The following is a 27,740-nucleotide window of genomic DNA, read 5'->3' on the forward strand; positions in this document are numbered from 1 at the left end:
GAAATCCAAGAAGGGCCAATTTATGGCCTCGCATTGAAAAAACGGCGAAGTATTGGCCGGCTGCTTGCTTTACTTTTCTTGAGCTTGAGCCTGAGCTTGCCACTCATTGAGATAGCCAGATGGCATCTTCCAATGACTGCAACTCTAATGCTAAACTACAGCATTGGGCTGTTTTTCACCATTGTTTTACTGTGGTTGGGAGAATTTCCGAAGACTTATATACACACATTGACAAAACAGCTAAGCTCGCTGCCTGTTTTACTTTCCGTTCACTTATTCCTCGCTTGGCCATTCATTAAGACGGCCAGATGGCATTTTCCAATAACTGCAATCTTAATTCTAAGTTGCTGCATTGGGTTGCTTTCTATCATTGTATTATTGTGGCGTAGGGAAGTGTCGAAGAATCAGCCACTGTCACCACCTGTGGGGTCTATCCGATTTCGCTTCTCGTGTGTAAGTTGATGGGACTTTAGCAAATTTTCTTTTTTTTTGACATGAAGTAGGGATGTGGAGAGAAATTCTCTTGCGATACCAAGCAGTCGCAAGTTAATTTGGGGCTTTTGGCATCAGCCATTCGATCTTCGGGCAACGTTGCGCACATCGGTAAGGTTACCGAATCTCTCCAATCGGATCTATCCCAGGTCGAACGAAATCAGGATGCATCACATACAAACAATGCAAAAAACGAGAGACTTGACAAAGGAAATGCCAGCACGTCACAGCAGGATTCATCTACATCGAACCCATCTCAAATGAATGACCAGCGCGCTATACTTCCTCATGAAGGACTCCGGCAACGACGTGACCAGCGTACCAGGGATGTTTCCCAGGGTGCAAACGAAAGTGAAACCACCGATGTCAAATTGTTTCTCATCGTTTGCTTTCCACATCATTCTAGACGCAAGATGTGGCAAACGAAGATTACTGAGGTCAATGACCATGGGTTGATGAGGAGAGTCAAAAAGACCTACCATCACCTCAGACCGTTTTGGAGAAGGCTTGGGGAGCTTCGTGGGTTTAGCAGCATTCGCTTGGCACGGGTAAGTTAATCAATTCAACCTATCACCGGGCTAGCTCACCTTTCATAGTTCGAACTTAGCCACACAAAAGATGGTCCGCTGGTGAATGATATTGAATGGAAATGGCCAAAGACCGAGGATACAGACTGGGAATCTATTCGTGATGATTCCGAGGGGACACCTGTGGATGGTATCTCAAAGCTTATGGTCCATTTATGGTTATCGCAGGGAAAGCCTCATGATTACAGCCATAGTAACAAGAATTCCGAAATTACTTGTGCTTCAAACTCTACGGGCAAGAAACGCAGGATACCTCGAATCGAAATCTGCGGGCCATGGACATCACAGACTTTACCAGTCGAGGAACGCCACGGGTCCATTGATGATTCACACTGGATCAACCGTATACGATCAGTGAGAATTTACTTTCCCACCGATAGCGAAGCTAGGCGTGAGTTTAAGTACCAGTTTTTTGTTTGAAATGTCAGTTAACAGCCTACACAGGGGATATTCCCGAGGTAGATGAAGAGATAGAAGAATGGCTCCAGACCGCGAGCGTTGATGTTGATCTCGGTGAAGTAGATCCTCACTATATTTTTCAACGCACTCCAAAGAAGCGTCGGCAGCCATTGGGAATTGACCCCAATGGTCGGAATGCTCCAATAGGATGGGGTATTTGGATAGATGAAGATTTTTCGGTTCCGTGGTATCTCCTGCTTTTTTCAGGGGTCTTTTCATTTGGAATATTCTTATTTGCAGTTATATACACCTACACTGACCAAGGAGCTTCGGTTAATGGTTGGACGATAGGTAGCTTCATGTTCGTTCCTCTAAATATGCTTCTAACGATCTGGGTGTTGAGGACGAAAGACTCGAAACACCCAAGATTGTAGCAGCAGTTAGGATGAAAATTCCGTCGCTGATACAGAATATGTTGGAGAATAGAATAGCATGAAATATCATTTCTCGCCGTTGTCTTTCAACTCATAGAAATTATATTGTTAGGTAATATCATGCTTGGGGCTACTGCCAAGCTGTGTGGACCAGATTTCAGAAAAATTCAGTTTTGGGTTTCGAGTCCGGTCGCGCAGATAACCCGCCCAATAGCCACGGAGAAATTGAGGTGAAAAGGCATGATAAAACAAACGAATCCACATGCGAATGGCTAGGAAGCAAAAAGTAATGACAAGAGTGGGATTCGAACCCACGCCCCCTTGCGGAGATCAGGAAATTGGAGTTAAGGTTGACCTTAACCTGACGCCTTGGACCAACTCGGCCATCTTGCCAATTAGATGAAGTGGGCTGTAAAAGTTTGAGACCCGAGTCTGAAATTTGGGAGTTCTGTTCCCGTTTTGGATACTGGTAGTGGATTGTCAAGTTATTTTTTGAGGAGTTAGTTACTAGGCTAAGTTTCTTAAGTAATGATTTCTTGGAATAATCTTAGGGCTTGAAGAAGGGTTGAGGTTTTAGTCCTGGAGGGAATTATTTTGGATTTTGGTGAGAATAAGGTCTTTTGCGCTTGGATATATATCTCTGTGATGTGTACAAATACTGGTAGCCTTTTAAATTAGTTAGATGGTAGTATGAGTACTATTCAAAATTAGATTTAATGGCATACTAGGAATAACTTGAAAGTTGAACTTAGAGACAGACATACACTATATACAGTAATCCCGGAAATCGGTGTCACCCCCTGTACTCCTGAGTTCTTTCACTGTTCCCCAAACCCTAGATGCCAAGATACACTAAACTAAAATAGCTTCTGCCCAGGATCAAGCTCGTATCATCAGTCCGCAAGTGTCCATCGGGCAGAATATTTCGACAAACAGCCCAAACATAATGAAGTTGCAAAGAACATCTGACAAGATCTCCACCCATCTACATCTGTCTTTTACATCACCTGATTAAGTAATACTCGTGCAATAACGGAAGAATTTATTTAGAGTAGTCACCGACTCATCGAATTCAATATGCCCATCAGACAGGTGTGGCCAAGTCCACTGCTCAACCTTCCAACCGAGATCCTCCTCATGATAGCAGACATTCTGGAAACACGAGATGTCAGCTCATTTCTACGCACAGAGCGTAGATACGCCAACATCCTCGATTCCCATCTTTACCAACGTGCACGCAGCCATATATGCACCGACGAAACCCCCGTCCTCGAATGGGCCGCGAAAAGAAACCAAGCATCCGTAATCCGCAAACTCCTAAGGAAAACCAACGATGCACCAATTCCACCTGAAGTGAAAAATAAAGCTCTATGTCGCGCTGCAGAGGCCGGAATGCATCACATCATCGAGATTTTGGCGGACGCAGGTGCGGATATATCGTCTCCGATATTTATGGGATGGGGGTCGACAAGTAGCCCACTGCAACTCGCCGCAGAGAATGGCCACGAAACAACCGCCCTTGTACTCCTGCGATTGGGGGCAGATATTCATGCCACTAATTCACACCAAGAGACCGCTCTACACTATGCGGCTGGTGGTAGTCTACGTACCACGCCCCCTGGTGGGAAGGAAGCTGTTGTGAGACTGCTTCTGGAGAGGGGAGCTGATGTGGCAGCATTAACGGAGGGGGGAGAAGCAGTACTTCATCACGCAACTCTGTCTAAAAGTGAAACGATTGTGAAGATGATCCTAGAGAAAGGGGTAGACCTAGAGGTCATTTCTGTCGCTGGACGGACACCGTTATTCTGGGCACTTGGTTGTGTATATGATGTCGAGAATTATGACAAGCAGGCAGCCATTCTTAACCTGCTTCTAGCGGCGGGTGCAAATGTGAACGTATCTGAGCCTTACGAACACAATACGCCACTGCACTATGCTGCAAAGAATGGCAATGAATGGGCTGTTAGGTTACTATTGGCGTATGGGGCGAACGTGGAGAACTGTGATGTCTTTGGACATACGGCACTGCATTTTGCGGCTACGTCTGGGAATGAAGCTGTTGTAAGAATGCTGCTCGAAAAAGGGGCGGATATTTCTGTATTTTCGGTTGAAGAGGATGAAACACCACGGAATTATGCAAAAGCGAGGGGCCATGAAGAAATTGTAAGAATTCTAGATGAGGCAGCCGCACAGCGGGTGAAAAGTTCAGCTTGAAACACTATATATGGATTCCTAGTAGACCAAGCACGAATAATGACCTCGGGAACATAGTCTAAGCTACCGTCATAAAGCCAGCTGAACCAACAATGCATTCTATCACTACAACGCGACAAAAAAAACACTTCTCCTTGAAAAAAAACAGAGCGTAGGGAAGCAAAAAATGACAAGAGTGGGATTCGAACCCACGCCCCTTTCGAGACACGGAAATCTATAGAAGATCTCAGAGGATCAGGTAAACCTGAACCGTGCGCCTTAGACCGCTCGGCCATCTTGCCAGTTGCATGTAAGGAGGTCAAAAATAATGACATCAGACACAGAAACTCTCACCTGCATCCCTCGTCCCACCAAAGTATCAGTTAGGCCACCAGGAGGTAGTACTAAAAAACAAGCTGCAGGAGATGATCTCTGGAATACAGCCAATCAGTTCAAGATATCCCAACAAATCCAGCCACACTAGAGAATGGCACTATCATATCCCCATGCTCAATATCCCTTTGTATATCGTGGTCCAGGTAGATCCTACCTTAAGGTAGGAAAGGAAGCCCGCTCGATAAGATTGTAGAGTCACGCCCCACTCATATAGATGTATACTCCGTGGACATCATGGACTAAATAAAAGAATATTGGTACTTTCCGACTTTCTATTTTTCAAAATTCAACTTTCACATTGTCCTCAACCCATGTCTGAGTGGCATGTTTATGCCGCGTTCACCGCGTGATGTGATGATGGCTTACATACGCAGCATGACATGATATGATGATCCCCCTCTCCCCGCCATTTGTAGCTCTGATAAAGAAAGTCTCACCAACTTAACTCCTTTCAAACTCCTCCTCCATGATCCAACCATGCGTCCTGCTCCAGATCTACCGCTCTACCCCCAAAAGGCCTCCCTAGACCACCCATCTCCCTCCCTTGACCCCCGCACCACCGCTACCCCCGCAACCTTCTTCCTATCCCGCAATCTGGATGCCTCCGACTCGGAATCCAGTCTACCCCGGACGAACAAAATGATGTCAAAGATAGTATGTATGGAGTGCACAGTCTAAGCGAAACGCTATTACGATCCGAACTGTCCGCAAACTCGCCGCGCGCATTCTACACCGACAAAGGACCCCAAGGCCACTCTCGTAGCCCCTCGCAGAGTTCAAATGATGATATGACGAACACTCAGGAGTCGAGACGCCGGTCAACGATCAAGCCGTCCCAGCCAGATGTGCGAGGTTCATCCATCCCGCCCGTCCCCGTTGGTCACGATACAGTCTCTCGCCCGTTAACCCCGCTCAACCCCGACGATGCGCCCTCCTTGCCTAGCAGTCCTAAATCCATTTCAAACCACTCCCTCCGACCTCTCGACGATATCTCTATCGCCGACGAAATAAACAGCCAGGCTATTGCATCCGGAGACGAGGATGAAAGACCCGGACCCTCTCCCCGCCTAGGGGCTAGTGGAGCGCCCCAGCTTATCATGCCAAGTATCAAGATGCCTAGTAGACGACCGTTTACCGAGCGAGGAAAAGCCATGGGACGGTTCAAAATACTTATCGCCGGAGCTTCCGGTAGGTTGGCCCAAACTATGGGCAATGAGTTAATATCAATACGCCGTATTTCCTTCCCGCTAACAACAAACAACAGGATCGGGCAAAACATCCCTTATAAAATCGATCGTTCAGACTTGCGAAGACATCGTACACGTTGATTCCCTCGGTTCCCCTTCCCCAATAACCTCACTTGAGCGGCGCCGCTCATCACGGGCCCACTCCTCTGGATCAGTCCCCACTCGCGGGGCGCTCAGTGCTATCAACGAGATCTACGCTAGCACCAAACCGTATCCTGCCTGGTGGTCTGACCTGGAGGACTCGCGTGTGTTGCGGCGTCGAAAAAGTATCGGCGAGATTGTGCTGGAGCGAAATCTTTGTTTTGTTGATACTTCGGCTATTTCATTGAGTCGGCCTGGTCAGACAGATGCTATTTTGCAGTATATGCGTCAGCAATTTCACCGGGCTACTGCTGCTTTGAACAGTTCGAGTGTGGATATGCAGAATTTACTTGCTGGAAATGGAGGGTCTCAGGTTGATGCAATTATTTATTTGGTCTCGAATGGTAAGATTTGTGGTCCAGTGCTAAAATGAAAAAAAGGAGGAAAAAAAGCGCAACATATGCTAACAGATTCCAGCTACGCTCTCAACGGATATTGAATGTATTCGAAAGCTTTGTGAACTGACCAATGTCATTCCGGTCGTGGCCAAAGCCGATAAATATCCACCGGAGCAAATTGAAATGACCAAGGTTCGATTTCACCAAGAGGCTCAGAGTGCCGGAATCAAACCATTCTTGTTTGGAGCACCGCCGGAAGGACTGGAAGGACTTGACCCTCAGCCACCGTACACAGTGTCATCCGAGAAAACCACAGACTTGGAAGTCATGGATGCAAGCACACTAATGAGCCCAGATTATGTACAACCACTCGTTGCATCGGAATTGGATATTCTGGTACATAAATTATTCGATAGAGAACACCTCGCCTGGATGCGCCATTCAGCTGCTAAGAAGTTAGTCCAACGAGGTGGTGAATTCTCCGCTGCACCACCACCACCGACCGCACCTCTATCTCCTGCTTTTTCCGCAGACAGATCAAACTGGCAAGCTTTATCAGCCGATTCACTAAACTCCTCATTCTGCTCCATCAGGGGTCCTTCACCTCCTAGCTATGCCATGGCGCGACTTTCGGACTATACCCGCCACGAGGAGCGCATGGCCCAGGTCCATTTAGCCCACTGGGCAACGGATCTACAGCGAAGCCTGCAAAATGAACGTGATCGATACGCTTCTCTGGCACGGGGTGATCGGGCTGTTTGGCTAACAGAGAAACTGAGCGAGTGCGTGATCGATGGTTCTCTGGTCCCGATCTCCAAGACACCCGGCTTCTGTGGTTTATACACACCATCAAACGACAAGCACCCTGGTCTACATTCCATGCGATCTACTGCTGATTATCAAATTTCTCTGAGCCACCACGACCCGCTGGGTATAGTTGGATGGATTGACGACCTCGGACGACGGAGTTGGGCTCTTGTTCAAATCGTTGGTAGTGTTGGGGTTGTTGGTGGATTGGCGCTCTGGTTAGCTCGGACTTGGGGGTTGCCGACTCGTAGCCTGTCAGATCTACACTTGGATTACTGGTACGGCACTCTTGAGCGGTGATTAAGTTTATTCTCGCCCAAGCATGTGTTCTTTGCATCTTTTACGGACGGAGCTGAACATGGTCAGTCATGGATGGACCCAATGAGTTTTGCGCAAGGGTTTTTTCTCTCTTGATTTTACGTGATTTTACTCCGCAAACCCCAGGACCGGAAAAGTCCACTTTGTTATGCTGGCGCTTTCGAGTTTAATGGTGTGGTGTGGCGCTCATCCCTCTTATTTATTCCCCATCAAGTAGCGTTTGCTTTTTCCGGTGTTGTCTCTTCCGCTTTACCTTCTCCTTCCCCGCCCCCCCCCCCCTTGGAGTTTCGTTTACTTTGCAGCTACATTTTTCGTGGAGAGAGGTGCTAGACAACTCGATCTTGCTGGAATAAAGTAAATACACGATACGAGATAATCAAGAAGTTCAAGTTTCCTGATATTGCCTTCAAGTTCCAGTCGTTATATACTAGCAGTTATTCACATTGATTCATTTTCATATCCTTATCCTTATACACAGGTATCACCAGCTCAATTCAACTGATCATAGTGTACCCTCTGGCTCAATCTAGTTGGAAGAAGGAACCAGCTCCTCAAGTCGACGCAAATCCATATCCTTCTCGAGGAGGGGAATAACATAAGGATCGAAAGTCTTCCAGTAAGGGTTGTTCAGGTGGTACTGCTGCGAAGATTCCTGGAGGTATCGCTCGACGATGGTGAAGTCCTGCGGGTCGTGGACAGACTGCATCACGAACCAGGAAAGAGTCTCCTTGTCCTGGGAGTAGACGGCGGAAGCCTCGAGGAGTTTGGCGTGGAGCTTGGAGATGGACTCCTGGTCGGACTTGGCGCGCATGTCTGGAGGAGAAGCGCGTTAGCAATGACGTCTTTGCTTTGGCTTTGGCCTTACGGTATTTGCCGGAAAGGAAGAAGAAATCCATTGGGAATTAAGGTTTGGATGCGGAGGAATGAAATGGGGTAGGGTTGATACGTACGGACAACGATTGTGTAAACCATGGTGGGCGATGGATGTGATATTGGATGTTATTGAAGATGGAGGAATGGTAAGATCAAGGACACGAAATTCAACCCCTCGATTCGGCGGGGCAATCGCGGGGCAGTGGTCCTTTATACGTATCATTTCTTTCTCCCGATATTTGCATCGGTGTGAAGCCGGTGTGGAGTCAAATACGAAAACCCCGAGGCCGCTCCCGAGGTGATCCCGACTGCTTAAGTGGCGGGTTTTGATGGTTCTGGGGCTGTGTATTGCGCTAAGGAATTACATTTTGGTACCGATGGAAGTAGGTATATTTTACTTACTTTGTAGAGTATGGCCTTTTTTTTCCACTGAAAATAAATGAAAAGTCAGGCTTCAGGTGGCGTTGCTGGGCGGTGAATTAAGTTTGAATCTCTTTGGAAAAGACTTGGAACCAGGGTCCCTTGCTGTGATCGACATACTTGACCCGTTTTCTTATGTACAGGCTGGGCTTCTATTATAATAGTCATATCCTACAGAGGTGCCGCAAAAGTTTCCAACTTGTTGACCATCCTTCTAAGACTAGTACCTACTTAAGATGGAATAAATTGGCCAATTATTTAGAGTCTTTTGGATAGAAGATGCGGAGTGATTCGGTTGTCTCTCGGCAAGGTTCAGGAACTATGTCCCGCTGTGAGACCTGATTCCAGTTTGGGATAGATTGAGCAGATATTTATTTAATCTGTAAAAGTATGCTATGCTTAACATTTCCACAAAGATACAATAACATAGTATGACCAGCATCAATAGCGAATCAGTGAATTCTTGATTGAAGTATTCAACTCAAACGGCATTTTCAGAACGTGCAGCAGACATAACTCCACCACTGCTCTTCGCGGCAATGGCTTCTGGACATAACGACCACGATACATCGCAATGAATGTGTGATAGTCAGGATCATCCTCAATCATTTCCATACGATCGGCAACACCAATACACACATTATGTGCATCTCCTGGTAGGTATTCACTAGCTGTCGGAGCCATCACGCGTAGCATTCGAGGGACGAATGTCTTCATCATGATTGAGAGGTACTCTCTATCGCCAGCAGTGCAAGGGCGGATATCACTTCTTCCGAGGACAAGGATAGCTCTTTATAAACCGAAATTAAGCATTGTCAGAAGTTATTTTGTGGTGAAATTCTAGCCTGGAGTGTGGGAGGGGGGGACTTACATATAGAAAAATGTGTCCTCGACTTCCAGATCAACCCCCATTTGGTGCCTACCTAGGCATTAGCCATGAATGATTCGACCGAATGTATCGGGCATAAGCATAAGCACCTACCTCGGAACTTCCGCTAGGATAAGCGACGGCACAGAAATATTTTTCATGATCTTTTCCACGAAAGACTTTGCCGGTAAGGGGCCCTCGACTTGGCCATCTGCGTTTCTACAGATCCCATCCTGAAATTCGTAACAAGATGGTCCCTTATCAAAGTTTTGGCCAAATAAACTTCTTCATTAGAATATTCGTCAAAGCAAGGGGCACCAGGACGGGCTTACATTTCGCCTTTCCCATTAAAGACAACAACGTTGGCTTCGACGGTCAGATGGTGTGGAAGGGGAACGTCGCCGTGATTTCCGTGGAAAAAGAAATAGCGCAAAGAGCCTTGGCTGTATGAAGATTCCATCATAATTGATTCGAGGAATAGTCAGTCAGCCGCGATGAGTGAGACTATACGGAGTAATGGTGAATGAATTCTGGTAAAACCTCACATGGAAAGTTTCTGGGGAAGTGAGGAGAGGTGGGCTTTGGAATCAACGGTTTTAGATTAAGGAAGGGGCCCACTAAATACTAATTATAGGTGCAGTATTGTTTCATTCTCGTCAAATCAGATTCGATTTCATATCTTCTCTTGGGCAGACTTTCATCATTACTGGTATCGCACTGGCAGATACATACCCCATAATGATAAAGTGAAGCCAATCCCTAAATTATCCCGGAGCTCTGGGTATAGTATAGCATGGGTTGTATACGGGTAGCTGCCACGAGATCACCAACCTTGACACCTGCACTAGTAAATCATGGTCAGCATTTTGTCTCACATACATGACCGTAACTCCGAATATATATCCGAACTCGACTTGATACAGTAGTCCTGGATATCGAAAGCTTCAAGTTCCACTGGCATCTGGATAAAAGTCGATCTTGTACGTGGATAAGTCACACGCGTCTTTCCAATTCATCCTCACCTCTATAGCTTCAAGTTTCTTCAATTTCTCTCTAGGGCTTCTAGGTACGTGAAAGATACGTCTTCAGTACCAGGGTGATTAAATATGACGAGCTTCACTGTATTTAAACCAAGTTCGTTCATCTATGATATTTCAATTCAATTCTTATTCTCTCCGAGTCAAGTTCCTACTAGCATTGCATTATTTCTCCTTAATTGGATCCCATTGAACCTGGTATCTACTACCTACCTGCACTGGATGGATGTTACTAGCTAAACAGCATTACCAAAGACAGGACACGGTAAGTACAACATTGATTGTTACACTACACTACGCACGAGCATCAATTCCAAAGCTACGAGCCAGATCACATTTGAATGAAACCTTGAAAAGCAACTTAAATTTAAATCTACAAAAGGCACAAAAGCATGAATGGAAAGCAAGCCAAACCAAACATCAACGCCCGAATTTTAAGAGAGGTAAAAGTTTCAAGAACTCAATCAATAGAATGCACTTGATAAATAAGGAAGAAAAAGAAAAATTCTCATTTCAAAACAATAGTGGTAAAGTTAAAAAAAAGCATCAAGGGTCGTGATCCCGTTCGTTTCCCATTTCCCGTAAGAAGTTTAGCAAATCAAGGCAAAGACAAGGCCGGCAGGAAAAGAGAGTTCAAATCAAACGCATTTTAGCATAGCTTCGCTAGCTGAATGCATTTAGTCGACCTCCTCCATAGCAGACTCGCCAGTAGCCTCAGCAGCAGGAGCCTCCTCAGCAGCCTTCTCCTCAGCAGTCTCAGCATCCTCATCGATGTTCAGACCGAGAGAAACAAGCTTGTGGATACGCTCAGCGAAAGAAGCAGGCTCCTCGATAGTGAAACCGGAGACGAGCAGGGAAGTCTCAAACAGAAGCTGAGTGATAGACTTGACAGTGCGGTCGTTCTCACCGTCGGCCTCAACCTTGTTCTTCAGCTCCTTGATGATGGAAGACTTGGGGCTGATCTCGAAGGTCTTCTTGGAAGACATGTAAGAGGACATGGAGGTGTCGCGGAGGGCTTGGGCCTTCATGATACGCTCCATGTTAGCGGACCAGCCGAATTGACCGGTACGGATGGCGCAGGGTGCGCCCATCAGCTTGTGGGAAACGACGACCTTCTCGACCTTCTCGCCGAGGACGTTCTTCAGGGCCTTGGCGAGCTCCTCGAATTCCTTCTCCTCCTTCTCGCGCTCGGCCTTCTCCTCGTCGGTCTCCTCGAGCTCGAAGTCCTTGGTGATGTCGACCAGCTTCTTGCCGTCGAACTCCTTCAGCTGGGTGAAGGCGTACTCGTCGATGGGGTCGACGAGGTACAGGACCTCGAAGTTCTTTTGCTTCAGAGTGTCCAGGAAGGGGGACTGGGCGACGGCCTTGATGGACTCGCCGGTGATGTAGTACATGTTCTTCTGGTGCTCGGGCATGCGGGTGACGTAGTCGGCGAGGGAGGTCTGCTCGTCGCCGGTCTTGGTGGACTGGTAACGGAGGAGCTTGGCCAGGGTGGGGCGGTTCTGGGCGTCCTCGTGGATACCGAGCTTGATGTTCTTGCTGAAGGCGGAGTAGAACTTGTCGAACTGCTCGCGGTCCTCGGCGATCTCGGTGAAGAGCTCGAGGGTCTTCTTGACGATGTTCTTCTTGATGACCTTCATGATCTTGTTCTGCTGGAGAGTCTCACGGGACAGGTTGAGGGGCAGGTCCTCGGAGTCGACGACACCCTTGACGAAGCTGAGCCACTCGGGGATGAGGTCGGTAGCATCGTCGGTGATGAAGACACGACGAACGTACAGCTTGATGTTGTTCTTGGTCTTCTTGGTCTCGAACAGGTCGAAGGGAGCGCGCTTGGGGACGAAGAGGATGGCGCGGAACTCGAGCTGACCCTCAACGGAGAAGTGCTTGACACCGAGGTGGTCCTCCCAGTCGTTGGAGAGGGACTTGTAGAAGGAGGCGTACTCCTCAGTGGTGATGTCAGTGGGGTTGCGAGTCCAGATGGGCTTGGTCTTGTTCAGCTCCTCCTCCTCGATCTTGGACTCCTTGACGGTCTTGGTCTTCTTCTTCTCCTCCTTGTTCTCCTCCTCATCATCGACCTCCTCGACCTTGGGCTTCTTCTCGTCACCCTCCTCGGTCTCCTCCTTGGTCTCCTCAGCCTCCTCGTTGGGGACCTCGGTCTCGGTCTCCTTCAGGACGTGAAGGTAGATGGGGTAGGAGATGAACTCGGAGTGCTTGCGAACAACCTCCTTGATGCGGGCCTCCTGGAGGTAGTCCATCTGCTCATCCTTCAGGTGAAGGATGATCTTGGAACCACGGCCGAGCTGCTCGCCCTCGGTGTCCTGGTTCAGGGTGAAAGTGCCACCAGCGGCGGACTCCCAGATGTACTGCTCATCATCGTTGTGCTTGGAGATGAAGGTAACCTTGTCGGCAACCAGGTAGGCGGAGTAGAAACCGACACCGAACTGACCAATCATGGAGATGTCAGCACCGGCGGACAGAGCCTCCATGAACTGCTTGGTACCAGAGCGGGCAATCGTTCCCAGGTTGTTGATCAGGTCCTAGAAAGTTCGTATTAGGATCGAGTATGACTCATCATTGTGTGTGGGAGGGGGGATTAGACAAATCAACTTACAGCCTTGGTCATACCAATACCGGTATCACGGATGGTCAGGGTCTTGTTCTCGAGATCGGGGATGATGTCGATACGCAGATCCTTGTTGGAGTCGAGCTTGGAGGGGTCCGAGAGGGACTCATAGCGAATCTTGTCCAGAGCATCGGAGGCGTTGGAGATCAGCTCACGAAGGAAAATTTCCTTGTTGGAGTAGACGGTGTTAATGATCAGCGAGAGCAGCTGAGAGATCTCAGCCTGGAACTCGAAGGTCTCGGGCATGATGGCGGTGAAATTCTGGAAGGTATTAGAATGACAATTCCGAGGCAATGGAGGAGTGAAGCCAATGTCTCTCTCTTTCTCTTCTTTCTTGTCCTCTTGACACCAGATTGGAAAGTGGGGAAGAGGGGCTCAAGAGAGATGGGAGATGAGAGTAGGTGAATGGCAGGATGGGAGATAGATGAGAGATGGGAGATGGGATATAGGGGAAAGGGGTCAACGTACAAGAAAATGCTAAAGAAGGAAAAGAGAAGAACTGCTGGCCAGAAGCAGATCCGTATTTGAGGGGGAGGGTGGATGAAGAGGAGAGAAGAGCGGGAAGGCTTTTGTGTTTCCAAAAATTTCTGGTGGGTTTCCACGGCGATCCAGCAACTTCCACCGCCCGTCAGGCAACTTTGGTGCTTTGCCCCAACCGGCAGTTCTAGAGGATTCTCTCCTTTAGAAAGGGCGGCTCTTTTTTGCTTTTTCTTTGTCTAGCTAGGGTGCCCACTTTTTTGTCTCTCTTCTTTGGTCTTTCTCTGACTTTGGGGAGAGCTTTCACATCTTCAGAAGCCTGGGGAGAGCTGCATTGATGCCTAAGGCATAAGGCATCCACACATCTAGAACCTTCGACAATGGGATCTTGGAACCAGCCATTCCAATTGTATATACGTCTAGGGCTGGGGAACACAAACACAGCAGGAGGCCAGGGCTAAGGCAGGGGAATCTTTGTACGACGGTTCTAAATTGAATTGTACCATCTAGGAGGAAACTGATGGAAGAAACTAGTATCTGGAACATTCCTGGAATCTACCTGCATGCCCAGGTGGTACTCCACACCGCCTCCAGTGGAGTGGAGTAGAGATTAACACCCGGGCAACTGAAAGAAAGAGAGGTGCATATAGAAAAATACATAGGGGAAAACAAGAGAATAATGAAAAAAAAAGGGAAATCTGGAACCGATTGGTACGACACCTCAAAAACCCTGGAACTTGCTTGCTATGCTAGATAAAAAGTATGCGATATAGGTTGGCCCTTGCGGTACACAGGTCATGGTGACAAAAAGTTAACATAACATGGAGAAAAAGAAAAAAAAAGACAATGGAGAAAATATAGGGGGCAAAGAAGCGTGAAGCCAGACAACACGACAGCTAAACCACAGACCAGAAGAGTAAGAAAAAAAAGTAAGAGAAAAGAAGAAGAAGAAAAAGCAAGATCAAGGCATGATTCACGATAGAATAAAACACATTTGCCCAGAGAGGGAAGGGAAAGAAGAGAAAACAACTTTTTCCAGCCAACCCGGACCCAACCGCTAATATGCACTGTGACGGAAAAGAAAGGGGCAAGTCGAGTCACGTAACATAAGACATGTCATTAGAAACAGGGGACGAAACAGAGAGGGAAAAGAAATCAATATCGGATTAATACAGTGCCTGAAAAATTTATCCGCGAGATAAAACGTCAAGAGGTGAAGGGAGGAGCTTAAGCAGTCTGGGCCTGGCTACGGCCCTTGGCAGCTACATTACCATTAGCTCCACGACCACGGGGGGCAAAGCCCCCGCGGCCCTCGCGCTGGAAACCTCCACGGCCTTGGTTGCCAGTACGGTCACCACGGCCACGACCAGCAGGACCACGGTTGGCACCGTTGCTGCCATAGGCATTGCCACGAGGGCGGCGTTCCTCGAGGAGGATCTGCTCGTTACCGACCTGGTGGGGGTTGGCGGCAACGGCAGCAGCGTAGCCAGAGGGCTCAGCGAATTCAACGAAAGCGCAGTTCTAAAGGGATATGTTAGTGATCGAAGTCTCTTAATGAATGTTGAACAAAATGCAAGATTGGACGAATATGCGTACCTTCTGGCGACTGACGTCGAAGTAGTTCAGCTTTCCAAAGCGAGACAGGGTCTGCTTAAGAGCATTGGCGTCGACCTTATCGGTGACATTCTTAATGTAACCAAGAGTGGTTTGCTGCTCCCCAGCACGGGACTGGGTCTTCTTGTGGTCAGAGCCGGCAGTCTGCCAGCCAGAGCCATCGGTAGGGGCAGCCTCTTGGGGACGGGCCTCAGCGGCGGGGGCAGCCGCAGAAGCGGGCTGAGGGGCGCTGGCCGCAGGAGCAGCAGCCTTAGGAGCGGCAGCAGCAGGAGCAGCGGCAGCAGCAGCCTTAGGAGCGGCAGCAGCGGAAGCGGCGGCGGCAGCAGCGTTAGCCTTGGCAATGGAGGCCCACGACTTGGGAACAGCAGGGGTGGCGGCAACGGGCTCCTTCTTCTCGACAGGAGCCTCCTTCTCAGCAACAGGGGCAGGAGTGGGCTCAGGAGCCAAGGGCTCCTCCTCCACGGGCTCCTGAACGGCGGGAACAGAAACCTCCTCTGGGACGGTGCCGTTGATCTCGGGGACAACCTCGGCGGGCTTCTCAGCCTCGCCATTGGTCTCCTCCTCAAGCTTCTCATCAACCTTGGTGGCCGCAGCTTCATCGGTCACCGGAGCCTCCTCGACGACAGGGGTGGGCTCAGCAGCCTTGGGAGCCTCAACAGCCGGAGTGGCCTCGGCCTCCTCCAAAATCTCATCTTCCTCCTCGACGAGGTAGCGAAAGATATCATTAAGGACGTAGTAGCCGTTAGGCTGCTGAGCCAGGACGAAAGTCTGGATGAACTTGCGAGAGGGCTCGGACTTGTTGGAGATCTCACCGATGACGGTGACCAGGATGTTGTCGAAGGAAGCCTGGGAGTCAACGTTCAGGACGCGAACCTTGCACTCCTGGAAATCGAGCTGCTTAATCTTGTCGTTGATGGCCTAGAACAGACGAGACAATTAGTCCTATATACTATGTGACGCGAATCCGGCGCAATGAAACTCACCTTGGTACCAATGGCAACGGGAACGGACTCAGCCTCGGTGCCGAAGACCAACTGGGATCGGCGGGAGTAGAAGAGGTGCAGCTTGTCCGGGTTGCGGCTCATAGTGGTGTAGTACTGCTCGACGAAGAACCAGCCCACCTCATCCTTGGGGATGTCGCTCTTGTGATCGGTTGGGGTGTTGGTGGTAGGAGTGGAGGACTGGGCCGGCTGGAAGTTGGCCGCAGTGTTCATAGTGGCATGGGTGTGGTTGAACGAGTCGGGGTAGGCATGCTGCGCAGGGTAGCTGCCGTTCAGAGGAGCCTGGGACATATCGGCCATGATGATGGAGGGGTTTTGGTTTTGGCGCTTGATTGTGGTGGGAAACGGGATCGAAATAAAGTAACCGAGGGTGTTGGAAATAATCGACGCCCGGCGCTAGAGATAAAGAAAAGAACTCTCTAAGAGGTGGGTTTGTGAAATATCTAAAAAGGCTTGAATTTTTTTTTTTCGCTTGGTTTCAACTGGGGAAATATGGTTAGTCTAGATGTCTCCACACACAGAGCGGATGGGTGATGGGTGGCCAGAACTCACAATGCGAAAAGGACCAAGCACTAATGCAAGTAATTGGGGGAAGCAAAAGGAACGGAAGAAGACTAATGCTGAGTAGAAAGCACAGATGATTCTCCGGGGATGCAGAAAGTGTTGGCAAAGTATAAGTGAGGTGGGAAGTCACTTGAGAAGGCTCTTGTGTGAATGAGGTCACGGCGGAAGAAGAGGGGTTTCAGGTGGCGAGGAGGATGAAAATGCTGATGTGAAGAGGATGAGCGGAGACGGGCTGGCGGAGTGTCGAACAGCGATCAGAAAAGGAAATGAAGCTGTTGTTGGAGGAATTCACTTTGGAGAAAAAGCAGCTTCGTCAACTGCGACTCTCCGTGCGGGTTTCGCGTGGGCTTGGCACGATGTCACCGCCCGGCAGAATTGGAGCCTTCGAGAAGTATACTACTGGTGTAGTATATACTTGTACCGTGTGGCAAAGTATCAAAAGACACACAGGGTTGAATTTAGATAAGATCAGAGACAAGAGTAGCATATAGTGGGATTGATGAGGTCAAAAGTAGGGTAGATTTATTGGAGAAAAGTGGAGAGAAAAGATCCTGGTGTCCATGCCCAACTGCCTATGCCGGCCGCCAACCAACTGGGCAGAAACTACCGCGGTTACAAAAAAGACACCGAGTCTGCAAATAGAATACATTTTCTACTGCCAATTAATTGGATAAGGAAGTTTCTAATATTTTCTGCAGTGTTAAATCACAAGATAAACATTAGGAAACGAATATCAAGGCCGAGAGATAGACCGGAGGAGGAACAAAGTTCATGCGTAGTTGTAAATTCATGAGAGAAACGCCCTAAAAAACGAAAAGAGGAAAAAAAAAATAACCTCGAAAGAAAGGGGGGTATGATGAGACATGATGATGAGCCTGAAAGAAATGTAACATGAAAAATAAAACGATCGTATCATAGAACCTCGTCAAAGAGGCCCGGCTGGAAATGATCAAAGGGTGGGCGAAAGAAGAGGGGGTTGTATGAAAGAAAACAAAGACGTGAATGGCGACACACACACAATGTGGTCTAGCAAGTTGGACTTTTGTCTGTGGGCCATGGCTTGCCAACTCTATATCAAAGAATATCCTAGCGGGGAATAATCAAGAGGAGGTCTTCTCGCTCAGAGACGGCTTGCGCATCACGGCATCTTGGCCGGTCATTCGTCGACCAAGCGCACGCTCGACCTTGGCCCCGAGAGCCAGTTTGTTGAGGTTATCAGACTTTTCAGTCGTGGGCACGAATCTTTGCGCTTGGAGAGGCTTGTTTTCAAGGCGCTCCAGGCCGTCGCCGAGGTGGGTGATGTCACGGGTTCTGGGGTCGCCGCTCGGCAGGCTACTGGTGGTGCGATCGGAGGTGGCTAGCGAAGGGCTGCCGCTAATGGTCGAAAAGCGCTTGGAGTTGCGGTTCTAGGGAGAGGGCGGGTTAGCATATATATATTCGTATTCAATGTAGTGCTGCGTGCGTCGGGGACTGGAGAGGGGGTGGGCATGGACGGTGGGACGACGGGCGGTTGGGTCGCATGGAGGGGCAAAAGGGGGCAGATCACAATCAACATACCGAGTTGGTCATGATGGGCCGCTCTGAGTCGAGAGAGGGTTGGCGGGCCATTTCTACCTCCAGCGACGTGAAGTTGTGGTGTGGTGGGTGGCGGGATGGGGAGTTTCAATCAAACGGGACTCCTGCGAACGAGGGGATGGTTAGCACGGGTTCTGGTTCGGGATCTGGTCCTCGGTCCAATAATGATCGGGCAATAGAAGGAATTATTCTGCTGGTGGGAAATGGGGCGAACGCACCGGGTCGATGTAGATGGGGTAGGGTGTAAGTTGAAGATTTAAGGCTGAGGTTCAAGTTGAAGAAAGAGAAGGAAAGCAGGGCGGGACTGAGACAGGTTTGGCCAATGCAGAGGTCTAGTATTTTGATGAGACGACGACTCAGGAGGCCGAAACGGCCAGAGTGGGTCAAGCCGGCGGTGGGGGAGAAGGGAAAGGAGGCCGGAGGGATGGAGCAGACAAGAGTCGGTCAGGGGCTGCAGGTGGATGTGAGGATGAGTATCTCGGGGTTGTAGTCCTAGGGTGCAGTGGTTTTGCAGTCTGGAGAGGGGTATTCGTATAGAGTAGCAGGTATGATAACTATTGACGAGTCATGGGCCCGTGAGAGAGAGTATACGCAGTACGAGTATACAAGTAGAAATAGAAATACGATAGTCAAGATAGAGGGTATAATCTGTGTGGAACTTTGCCACGTGCGGATCAGCCAGGATCAACCGGGATCAGGATAGCCATGAGACTCTACAGGGTTAGTTCAGGGCTTGGACCTGGTGTGGTTGGTTGTTGATGGTTGGCGGAGAATTCCCAATTGCCTGCAGTTCGGGTCTTGGCATCATCACCAGCCTTGACATCACCTCTCTTCACACTCACACTCACACTCTCGACTCAGCACACACTCAACAGTCAACACTGAGCACTCATATTCTATTCAACACTCAGTACTCAGTACCCAGTACTAAAAGAATCATCTCATTTAATATGCCCAAACCAAAGAGCCTGCTAAAGGATTTCAAGCCCAAGAAAAAGGCCGCAAAACAGGTATGTGCGCTAGTGATTTTTTATTTTTTAAATTAAGCCTTTACTCAAGACCAACCCCCCATATCTTGAATATCATTTGTTCTTGACCCATGCCCAACAAAAAGAGAAAAAGAAAAGAAAAAAAAAGAAAGAAAAAAAGAAAGAAAAAAAGAACCCCTCCCCCCCATACCTGCCCAATCCAATCCAATCCAATCCAACCAACCCATCTAATCCAATCAATTACACTTCAGGCAACCCCAGTCACGGCTGATGACTTTCTCGCTGGTAAGTGATCGTCCCTGATCGGCTGAGCGGAAATCACACTTTTTTTGGAACTTGAATTGAAGCTAAACTCCAATCGAAATCATTCAGCCGGTGTGGAGCTAGAAGAAGCGGGTGAGAAATGGCGCGCCGGGGATGCTGCCAAGTCGATGCGTTTCTTCATGCGCGCAATTGCCAATTATGATGATGGTTTGACGAGACATCCCGATGCCTTTGATTTGGCTTATAACAAGTAAGTGTTTACATATTGTTTTGAAATATTTTGAAGTTTTTTTTTTCTTTTCTAGGGGTTTTTTTTATATCAGACAGACTAAACTAATCATTCCCAGAGCACGAGTGCAATATGCCATCACTCAACACCCTAAACTAGCAGCCCAGCTACCGGCTCCACAAGCCGAGATCTTGCAAGTTGCATTGCAATCACACCGAGATGCCTTGGTGCTAGACCAGGATAATGCAGATGTCCTGTTCAACAGTGGCCAGGTTCTAACTAGTCTGGCGGAGGCGATTTCAGATGCTAAACACCCCGCCGAGGAGCAATTGATGCAGGCTAGCACGTATCTTCAAGAAGCGATCGAACTGTTCCAGCGATGTTTGGTCCTGCAAGAAATGAAATACACGGAGATGCAAGAGGAGATGGAGCAGATGCAATCTTCCACAGATGACCAGGCCCAGCAGCAAGCCCCACCGCAACCGACAGAGGCCGAAGTCCAAGCCGAATCCGAAGCCGGTGATGATCCCCAAGAACATTGGGCTGCTATCGTCGAACCCGTCACCAAGAATACACTAGTCGATACGGCCGTCGCGCAGCTAGACACATTGACCGCACTGTGTAATCTGCTCACTTCCAACCCGGGTGCTGGCGGTGTTGGCTGGGTACAAGAGTATTCATCGGAGCTTATCCAAACCCGCCTACCCGCGTACATGGAAGGTTCAGACAGACAATACGAAGCAGCACTATCGCGAGCGAAACTCGTCTGCGCGATCCACGAGGTCCTATACCGAGGCGGCCACACCGACGTCCAAACCTACCAGCAAGAAGTGGGCCAAGCATTCGGAGCCGAATTGGACGTATCCGCCGACCCCGAAGGACTATGCCATAAAGCGGACGCCCTGACATCCCTAAACACGGCATTTGCAGAAGTACCCCCGCACGAGGATCCTGAAACATTGGCCCTTTCCATCTCCACCCGCTGGTCATCCCTTTCCGCAGCCCTGGATGCCTTGACGGCTGCGACTAAACTACCAGATGCAGAGAATCTGCCGAAGATCCACATCGCGCGCGGGGATGCGGAAATGCAGCGGTGGCGGTTGGGGAGAGAGCCTTGGAACCACGCTCTGGCGAAACAGAATGGCGCCATGCTCTTGCGCAACGCACAGACGTATTATCGTGGAGCGGCGGCATTGGCTCGTCGGGATGGGGCGGCGGTGGAAGAGCGTGATGGGTCTTGTAAGGAGGCAATCGCTGCTGCGGTGGATGGTCAGAATACCAAGCTGCAGGAACTCAAGACTAGGTCTTTTGAGCAGGTTATTGCTGTCGCGACGGAGATGGTGGAAGATGGGATGATCGAAGCCACGGAGATGAGCGCCCTGATCTCATAAATCGAGTAGATAGAGACACCCCAAAATAAATTGAAGATAAAGGACTCCCATCGAATTCATTAGAGACCTGGATGGGCGTTGATTTCCTCATCCATATGAACCGCTTCTTCACGGATCTGATTCTCCTGACTGAACTGCGTAGACGCAGACGCAGCACCCTCGATATCCGCAACAACAGACTCAATATGAGCAAGAAGCCTCTCAATCTCCAACCGTTGCGCCTGAACCGTCTGCGCCAGCTCCGCATTCTGCGCATGTGTAGCTTCAAGTTTGGAATCTAGTGTTGCCTGCGCTTGCTGGAGATAAGGCGTCAAGTGCGCCTTGTAGAGCTCATCAGCACCAAGCGTGTGAGGACTAGAATAGAAAAAAAGCATTTGGTCAGTAGCTAATTCCCCAACCCCAGAAAAAAGGGAAAATAGAACAGGGATTCAAAACATACGCATCACCCTCCTGATCACCATCCCCACTCTCATCCTTCCTCTCCCTAGCCTCAGAAACCAACCGATCAAGTTCATTCAAATGCGCAACAGCATCCCTCTCCTCAACAATCTCCTCAAACTCCGCCTTCGCACTCTCCTCCAACTTAGCATTCAACTGCCTCCAAACACTCTCCAAACTAGCCGGGACATGCCGCGCAGGCGTGGGGAAACAACTGGCGAAATTGTTGAAGGAGTTCGCCTTCAACGTGCGTGCAAGTGCTTGGTTGAATACTTGGTGTAGACGCGATGCGCGCGGGCCGAGAGGAGGAGGGCGGCGGCTGTTGAAGATTGCGGGGGTGGGTGGGAGTTTGGCGAAGGCATGGTGTGGTGTGGGTTTCGCGATTTGACTGTGAGCCCGTTTGTTGTTGATCTGGCAGCGTGCAGCGAATTGGGCTGGAGGAGTTGTTGTTTTCGTTAGGAATTTGGGTCGGCTGGACCTGGGGACTTTGGCGTACATTGTTCGGGTCGCGACGCGGTGGTCACGTGATGGTGATCATTATCGATCTATGTACGGCGTATGCGGGAAATAATTATAGAAAGGGGTTTTCTCTATAATTCTCATTCTCCTTCTACAAATCATTGATTTTTAAGATTTTTTTGTAAATATTTGAATTTGGAGCCAAGTTGTGATGTTGTTGAGGCTGGTTGTGATAGCTTCAAAATTACTCCGTTCAGATGGCAATTGCATTGTATTGCAATTCGGTTACTTTTCATGGCAGATTCTTTCATTTTATTACCAACTGGCTAATATCGTTTTGCTAGTTTAGTGAAAGGAAAACTTCCGGATGACTTTCAGGTATTAAATTACCCAAGTTTCCATTATCCTTCTTTTTTCTTCTGTATTTCATCTTCCTTTCCTTTCCCCCCACAACATTCCAGTTTCACAATCAATCATGCCTTAGCGTGACCACCATTAAGAAGCGCCCAGGCGAGATTCTGATATATTTACCGTTGCCCCGTTTTGAAGCAGGGCTTGTCTGATATGATGCTCAAGACCTTCTTCCGCCGTTGCCAACTCGCAGCGCATCATCGCAGATCTTGAAACAGCAGACTGGACTTGCATCCGGGAGTTCCACGGTGTGGAAGAAATCGCGGATGCACGAGTTCAAGTTTAGTTTGACAGCTAGCTCTGCTCATTCATCGAGAATATCATGCCACCATTCAGAGCTACCACTGCCCACAACTACTGACCGATCATCGCTTGACCTCTAGAAAAACCGCGGTCACCAGCTCCTGCGCCAGAATCAAGAAAGGCTCGGAGCTTGAAGAAGCTTTAGCAATGGTTCTTGACGAGGATTGGAGCCAAATGATCCTACGCGACAATCGACTCTTTTTTTGCATCTTCCCAGGCCACATCTGAGAGTGCGTGGATTGACTTGCAATTCAAACGCAGTTCATAATCTTCCTCGTTCGCCCAAGTGGATCGCTGGACTTCGCTGTCGGGGCGTGTCACATCTTCAACCAACCTGGACAACCCAATGAGTCCAACAATCTACCTGCTGCACCAATGTGGGTTTTCATCGGCGAAGTGCCTCATGTTCGACGCTATCTATCGACGCGATGACTGACACCACATTCTTGAATTCTGGGCCGAAGAGGTCCGCAAGCCACACGAAGACTTCGTGCGCGTTCTTCGAGACCGAATGGGTGCAGTTGTCGAGCTCTGCTGGGGCGTCAAGGTCTGGCGAATCATGCAGAAGAAGTGCCAACTTTTTCACGTTTATTGAATCATGCTACCCACGGGCATGTGGGTTTCGATCTTGACTATACCTGGCATTCACACCATCCAGGGGCGATATAGAAAAGGAAGCACACTTTGTCTCGAGAAACCGGTCTAGGTTCTAAAACACTGGTCTGTGTTTGTCAGCTACAAATTTTCTATTATATTTTCAATTTATCGTTTGTGAGTGTCTCCTTGCCTCCCTTTTTTCTAATGTTAATAAAATTCACCTGGGCGCCATAGATACAGAGTAGCAAGATCGAACAATGGCCTCATGTCCGCTATTTACGGCATACGTGAGGAGAGCACTGTTTTCCTCCCATTAAACATCGTCAGGCGGTGTGGGCAGCTCGCTTGTGCATTTCGTTATTCAACCGCGGTCAGAAGTTCCTCTTTTGTCACTGTTCACGCCACTACCCTGGTCTGCCGAATAGTGAAATCTATCAGAAGCGTCGCACACAGACTGGTATCATGGCCTTCGGACTAATGCGCACTCCAGCAGTGGTTTTCATCGCGCTAGGCCCGCTTGTACCAATTGCGATAACAACGGCGTATCTGCTGTACTTAAAGCACCAAGTTTCTAATAGCACCACCTCTCAGAGCGGCCGTTACCGATCGCATACAGCAGCATCTAAGTCCCCTTCATCGCTAGACGCGGCACCTCTAGAGCCATCCAGCATACCGGGAGCCATTGCGTCGGACACTGATGAGTGGGTCATCACATTCGAACGACTCGTCTCCCGTCCCATCCCAGTTTCGAATCTCATTGGCCCAATTGCGGATAGGTCAGCCGCTACATTATCGAATGTTAATGCTGCTGAAAATGAACCATCAGACCTGCTCAAAGCTTATGTCCGGGCGGCGCAAGAGGCTTTCGGTTGGACGCCCCAGGCTTTCATCATCCGCAAACTGATAGGCGATCCCGGGATCAAGCGCACATTCGACACAGACTGGGTTCGTGATCTCTCATTTAAACATGGTGACGTTGTGAATGGTGTATATTGCGTTGACTACGTTGGAGACGGTGGTATGGCTGGATGTGAGCGCATTGAGCTGGGTCTCGCTGCCCCTCCATCATACAGAGGGCATTCAGAGACAGGGTTGATATTATCCGCCATCGAGCCGTACGACCCCAATGGCGCAGAATCTTCATGGAACAGCGCAACTGAGAATATGGTTGTATTCGTCAATGAGACATGGCTCTGGAGACGCAAGAACGGAAAGCCTACGCTGCTGGAGTCGGGCCCTGGCAGCTGGCTGCACTCTATCATGGCTGGATGGCTGGTAATGAAGGGTATCAAAGCTGTGACTGCAGTGCATTCAAAAGAGCAGTAACCTGCTGGAAGAATCTCAAATCATATGCAGTACATATATTGGTAGCAGAAGCTGAAATGTTGGCTCCGATTCAACCCACCTTTCCTGCGAACGAAGACCGTGAAACCTTGAAAGGAAAGCTTTGTATAAAATGAGATAGAAATTCAGAGAAATGGGGGAAAATTAGGAAAGCTGTATCGTTTCAGGTTGATGATCACTTAAAAAAATGTCAAGTAATAGCATGGACGAGCTATTTCTTGGGCTGGCCAACTTGGACATAATTGAATGGTAAGCACTGTCTGTATGATCTACTACCTTTGTACACCGACGATCTAAGATAGTGGGAACGTCTCCCGGCTGGACCGTTGGGCTTGAGGACCTTGGGCTTACAGATGATACCAAAACTTTGCTGATCACGTTGTAGATGGTGGAAGCGTTATGTGAATGCAATCAAAGGCGGTTTGTTTCTAGCCTGTGTGAATTCAGAATAGTACCGTGACTATCAGCGGTCTCGCTTGACTTGGGAGAGATATTATATATTTCTTTGTGCACTCGTACTGTATTATGCTATTAAGCCTCTGAGTCGCCGGCAACTGGAGGCTATGCCACCGTGTGCCAGTGACCAAAGCTGTAGAATACAAGTATTCCAAAGGTTATAATATTGAACCAATCGCTAAAATAAAAAAGTATCGACAATCAGGCTATAATAATACTATCTAGAAACCATTTCCACAGCAGGCGGCCTTGCCCTGAACTTAAAATTCCTCCAAATAGTTTTAAACGCCGGCCAAGATATAGAAACATAAATAACACTATTCCAAAACCCCTGCAACGGAAGCACAAAACTAGAAGCAAAATTCAAACCAAAAGAGAAATCATTTGGACGAGCGAAAGCGTAGACCCTATTAAGTGTTGAAGGGACCCATGTCACAAGCAATGCAATAAAAAATAACATCGCATACTTGGTATAAGCCCACGCAGCCCGAGACGTATTTTCCCCGGCTGATGATCTTCGACGTGTGGAGAGTGTTTCTGGTCTCTCTAGGTGTGAGGTATATGCCCCGACCCCGATGCTGGCCCTAGCCCCAGTCCCAGCTTGAAGGGGAGCTGGACCGGGACGTGGACCCGGAACTAGCTGAAAACTAGCTGGCCGAACCGAAGGACTCGGAATAGAACCACTCCTTTCTTCCTGGAAAGTACCCGGATCAGACAGGGACCGGCCACCCCGAATCGTAACCGAGTACTCGGGGCTATAATTAGAAGTAACATTGTAACTTCGTGGATTCGAATGTGAATGCGAATACGAATGCAAATGAAGAGCCTTCGTGTGCGTGTGCGTGTGCGTGTGCGCGTGCGCGTTCGTGTTCGCGTTCGCGTTCGCGTTAGCCTCCGTCAAAGAAGGACGCTCATCGGGGACCGAATAGGCAATTTCACTAGTGACCTGTATACCATGTATACCCTGAATAGGCTGGAAAGCAGAAAGTTTAGCTTTGACAAGTGGTGAAGAATCGGCCTGTGTTTCCGAGTCAAGAGAGTCCGAGTTCCCGAGATGTCGAAATTGGCGCCTTTTTTGGTATATTACTGAGCCGGCGCGGATGTAGATTGCGAATGTGAGCATTATAACTAGCCAGACGGGGCCGTAGAAGGTGGCTATTCGGAGCCAGTCCCATTGTGTTGAGACCCAGCACCATAGCTGTGAAAGAAATGATTAGAATGTGTGGAAATTGAATAGGAGGAAAGAGAAGAGGAGGAGGAGGAGGGGAAGGGAGAAGGGGGAGATTTACGATAGCGGAGCCATATACCCGACCAAGTGCTTCTGTTTTAATGAAGAAGTATACAAAAGCCGGAATTAGCGGCAACCCGTAGCAGAAGAGGAGATATTTCCACTCTATTTGCCGTAATTGTTCGGAGTCGTATTTGTGGAAGAATGTGAGGTAGACGTTGCAAGCCATGGCGAATGTCCAAAGGGCGTCTGCGGGCATGAACCTAGTTTATCTTTAACAAGCAGCTCACCAGAGTGAAGCAAAAAAGATAAGAAAAAAAAAAAGAAAAAAAAAAAGAAAAGAAACGCAGGAGGCAAGAGAGGGTGGTGGAAGGGGAGGGCTCACCATTGAATCAAAAAAGCCTGGATCTGACACAAATGACTCCCCAAACCAGCATGAATTCCATCTTGTGATATCAAGGTCGCAATGTTAGCCATGAGATTTCCCCATGAAGCATAAAAGACGAGACGATTGATAGGTTTCCGGAAAGCGCGCGACCCGATGAATGTAGCGACTATGACAAATGTTCCTGTTATGGATATTGCGGAGCAGGTACGTTCTGTGACGGAGATGGCAAATAATTGCTCTTCTGAGGGTCCTGCCATGGTTTCAAGTTCAAGCTCAAGTTCGTGCTCTTGGGTTCAAGATAAGCCTGCGCACCCCGTGCTACAGTGGACAAGGGCTGTAGGGGGGTACCATCGGCTTCGAGGGAGATCATTCAAGTAGCAGTGGTAGTAGTAGTAGTATATTCAGCAAACAAAGGGCTTTCACCAGCAAGAAACTTGAAAACTAGTAAGTGCCCATATATCCGCTGAGATCTGTCCTTGGGGGCCTTCTGCAAGGCCTGATATTGATGTCAGAATGGTACCAGTATTCGTATTCGATCTGAAAATCCTGCCTTGCTGACTGGCAGCTGGGTTGACTAAGAGAGAACGAAGAACGAAGAACAGACCCCGGCAGCCTGAGTGTTGGGGGTGGGTGGCCTGAAGCTGAAGAGTAAAAAGTGTCGTGTATGCTACAAACTCATCGTACACGACATGCTTAACTAGTTGTTGGTAGTCGAGTAAGGTAGTCCCATGCAATACCTGTAGATAACAAGACAAAGCCGCGGGGGAGGATGCCAAAATGCAGGAAGATATTTTGCCCCACGCTCAAAAAGTAAATTCCAAGAAGCCAAGAGCCCAACG

At 48.8% G+C, this 27,740-nt stretch overlaps 12 protein-coding genes across 12 annotated transcripts; 5 read left to right on the top strand and 7 right to left on the bottom strand.

Annotated features, from left to right (window-relative positions):
- Window positions 1-752: 752 nt before the first annotated feature.
- Window positions 753-1,853, top strand: N7509_003974 (uncharacterized protein; the record flags this gene model as incomplete). The annotated part of the gene is made up of 4 exons (XM_056628611.1): window positions 753-1,040; window positions 1,089-1,470; window positions 1,524-1,691; window positions 1,834-1,853. The coding sequence occupies 4 exons, from the start codon at window positions 753-755 to the stop codon at window positions 1,851-1,853; spliced, it is 858 nt and encodes a 285-aa protein (XP_056491345.1).
- Window positions 1,854-2,989: 1,136 nt separating this feature from the next.
- On the top strand, window positions 2,990-4,126 carry N7509_003975 (ankyrin repeat domain-containing protein; the record flags this gene model as incomplete). The annotated part of the gene is made up of 1 exon (XM_056628612.1): window positions 2,990-4,126. One exon carries the CDS (start codon window positions 2,990-2,992, stop codon window positions 4,124-4,126), a length of 1,137 nt encoding a protein of 378 aa, XP_056491346.1.
- Window positions 4,127-4,978: 852 nt separating this feature from the next.
- Window positions 4,979-7,334, top strand: N7509_003976 (uncharacterized protein; the record flags this gene model as incomplete). The annotated part of the gene is made up of 4 exons (XM_056628613.1): window positions 4,979-5,155; window positions 5,305-5,689; window positions 5,766-6,233; window positions 6,307-7,334. The coding sequence occupies 4 exons, from the start codon at window positions 4,979-4,981 to the stop codon at window positions 7,332-7,334; spliced, it is 2,058 nt and encodes a 685-aa protein (XP_056491347.1).
- A 544-nt stretch (window positions 7,335-7,878) lies between these two features.
- On the bottom strand, window positions 7,879-8,324 carry N7509_003977 (putative quinol monooxygenase; the record flags this gene model as incomplete). Its single annotated transcript, XM_056628614.1, has 2 exons — window positions 7,879-8,165; window positions 8,303-8,324. The coding sequence occupies 2 exons, from the start codon at window positions 8,322-8,324 to the stop codon at window positions 7,879-7,881; spliced, it is 309 nt and encodes a 102-aa protein (XP_056491348.1).
- Window positions 8,325-9,086: 762 nt separating this feature from the next.
- On the bottom strand, window positions 9,087-9,976 carry N7509_003978 (uncharacterized protein; the record flags this gene model as incomplete). The annotated part of the gene is made up of 4 exons (XM_056628615.1): window positions 9,087-9,435; window positions 9,517-9,564; window positions 9,628-9,795; window positions 9,846-9,976. The coding sequence occupies 4 exons, from the start codon at window positions 9,974-9,976 to the stop codon at window positions 9,087-9,089; spliced, it is 696 nt and encodes a 231-aa protein (XP_056491349.1).
- Window positions 9,977-11,227: 1,251 nt separating this feature from the next.
- Window positions 11,228-13,419, bottom strand: hsp90 (chaperone Hsp90; the record flags this gene model as incomplete). The annotated part of the gene is made up of 2 exons (XM_056628616.1): window positions 11,228-13,087; window positions 13,162-13,419. The coding sequence occupies 2 exons, from the start codon at window positions 13,417-13,419 to the stop codon at window positions 11,228-11,230; spliced, it is 2,118 nt and encodes a 705-aa protein (XP_056491350.1).
- Window positions 13,420-14,877: 1,458 nt separating this feature from the next.
- Window positions 14,878-16,565, bottom strand: N7509_003980 (NTF2 and RRM domain protein; the record flags this gene model as incomplete). The annotated part of the gene is made up of 3 exons (XM_056628617.1): window positions 14,878-15,171; window positions 15,247-16,182; window positions 16,248-16,565. The coding sequence occupies 3 exons, from the start codon at window positions 16,563-16,565 to the stop codon at window positions 14,878-14,880; spliced, it is 1,548 nt and encodes a 515-aa protein (XP_056491351.1).
- Window positions 16,566-17,929: 1,364 nt separating this feature from the next.
- Window positions 17,930-18,437, bottom strand: N7509_003981 (uncharacterized protein; the record flags this gene model as incomplete). The annotated part of the gene is made up of 2 exons (XM_056628618.1): window positions 17,930-18,235; window positions 18,387-18,437. 2 exons carry the CDS (start codon window positions 18,435-18,437, stop codon window positions 17,930-17,932), a joined length of 357 nt encoding a protein of 118 aa, XP_056491352.1.
- Window positions 18,438-19,354: 917 nt separating this feature from the next.
- On the top strand, window positions 19,355-21,277 carry N7509_003982 (uncharacterized protein; the record flags this gene model as incomplete). The annotated part of the gene is made up of 4 exons (XM_056628619.1): window positions 19,355-19,414; window positions 19,645-19,678; window positions 19,766-19,907; window positions 20,005-21,277. The coding sequence occupies 4 exons, from the start codon at window positions 19,355-19,357 to the stop codon at window positions 21,275-21,277; spliced, it is 1,509 nt and encodes a 502-aa protein (XP_056491353.1).
- A 59-nt stretch (window positions 21,278-21,336) lies between these two features.
- On the bottom strand, window positions 21,337-22,213 carry N7509_003983 (PMF1/NNF1 family protein; the record flags this gene model as incomplete). The annotated part of the gene is made up of 2 exons (XM_056628620.1): window positions 21,337-21,631; window positions 21,717-22,213. 2 exons carry the CDS (start codon window positions 22,211-22,213, stop codon window positions 21,337-21,339), a joined length of 792 nt encoding a protein of 263 aa, XP_056491354.1.
- Window positions 22,214-23,947: 1,734 nt separating this feature from the next.
- Window positions 23,948-24,811, top strand: N7509_003984 (uncharacterized protein; the record flags this gene model as incomplete). Its single annotated transcript, XM_056628621.1, has 1 exon — window positions 23,948-24,811. One exon carries the CDS (start codon window positions 23,948-23,950, stop codon window positions 24,809-24,811), a length of 864 nt encoding a protein of 287 aa, XP_056491355.1.
- Window positions 24,812-25,502: 691 nt separating this feature from the next.
- N7509_003985 (putative cAMP receptor-like protein) lies at window positions 25,503-27,158 on the bottom strand (the record flags this gene model as incomplete). Its single annotated transcript, XM_056628622.1, has 3 exons — window positions 25,503-26,483; window positions 26,575-26,776; window positions 26,899-27,158. The coding sequence occupies 3 exons, from the start codon at window positions 27,156-27,158 to the stop codon at window positions 25,503-25,505; spliced, it is 1,443 nt and encodes a 480-aa protein (XP_056491356.1).
- Window positions 27,159-27,740: the final 582 nt, after the last annotated feature.

The sequence above is a fragment of the Penicillium cosmopolitanum genome, assembly GCF_028827165.1.
Source record: "Penicillium cosmopolitanum strain IBT 29677 chromosome Unknown utg000005l:1.0-4006212.0:1.0-4009387.0, whole genome shotgun sequence".
NCBI classification, from domain to species: domain Eukaryota; kingdom Fungi; phylum Ascomycota; class Eurotiomycetes; order Eurotiales; family Aspergillaceae; genus Penicillium; species Penicillium cosmopolitanum.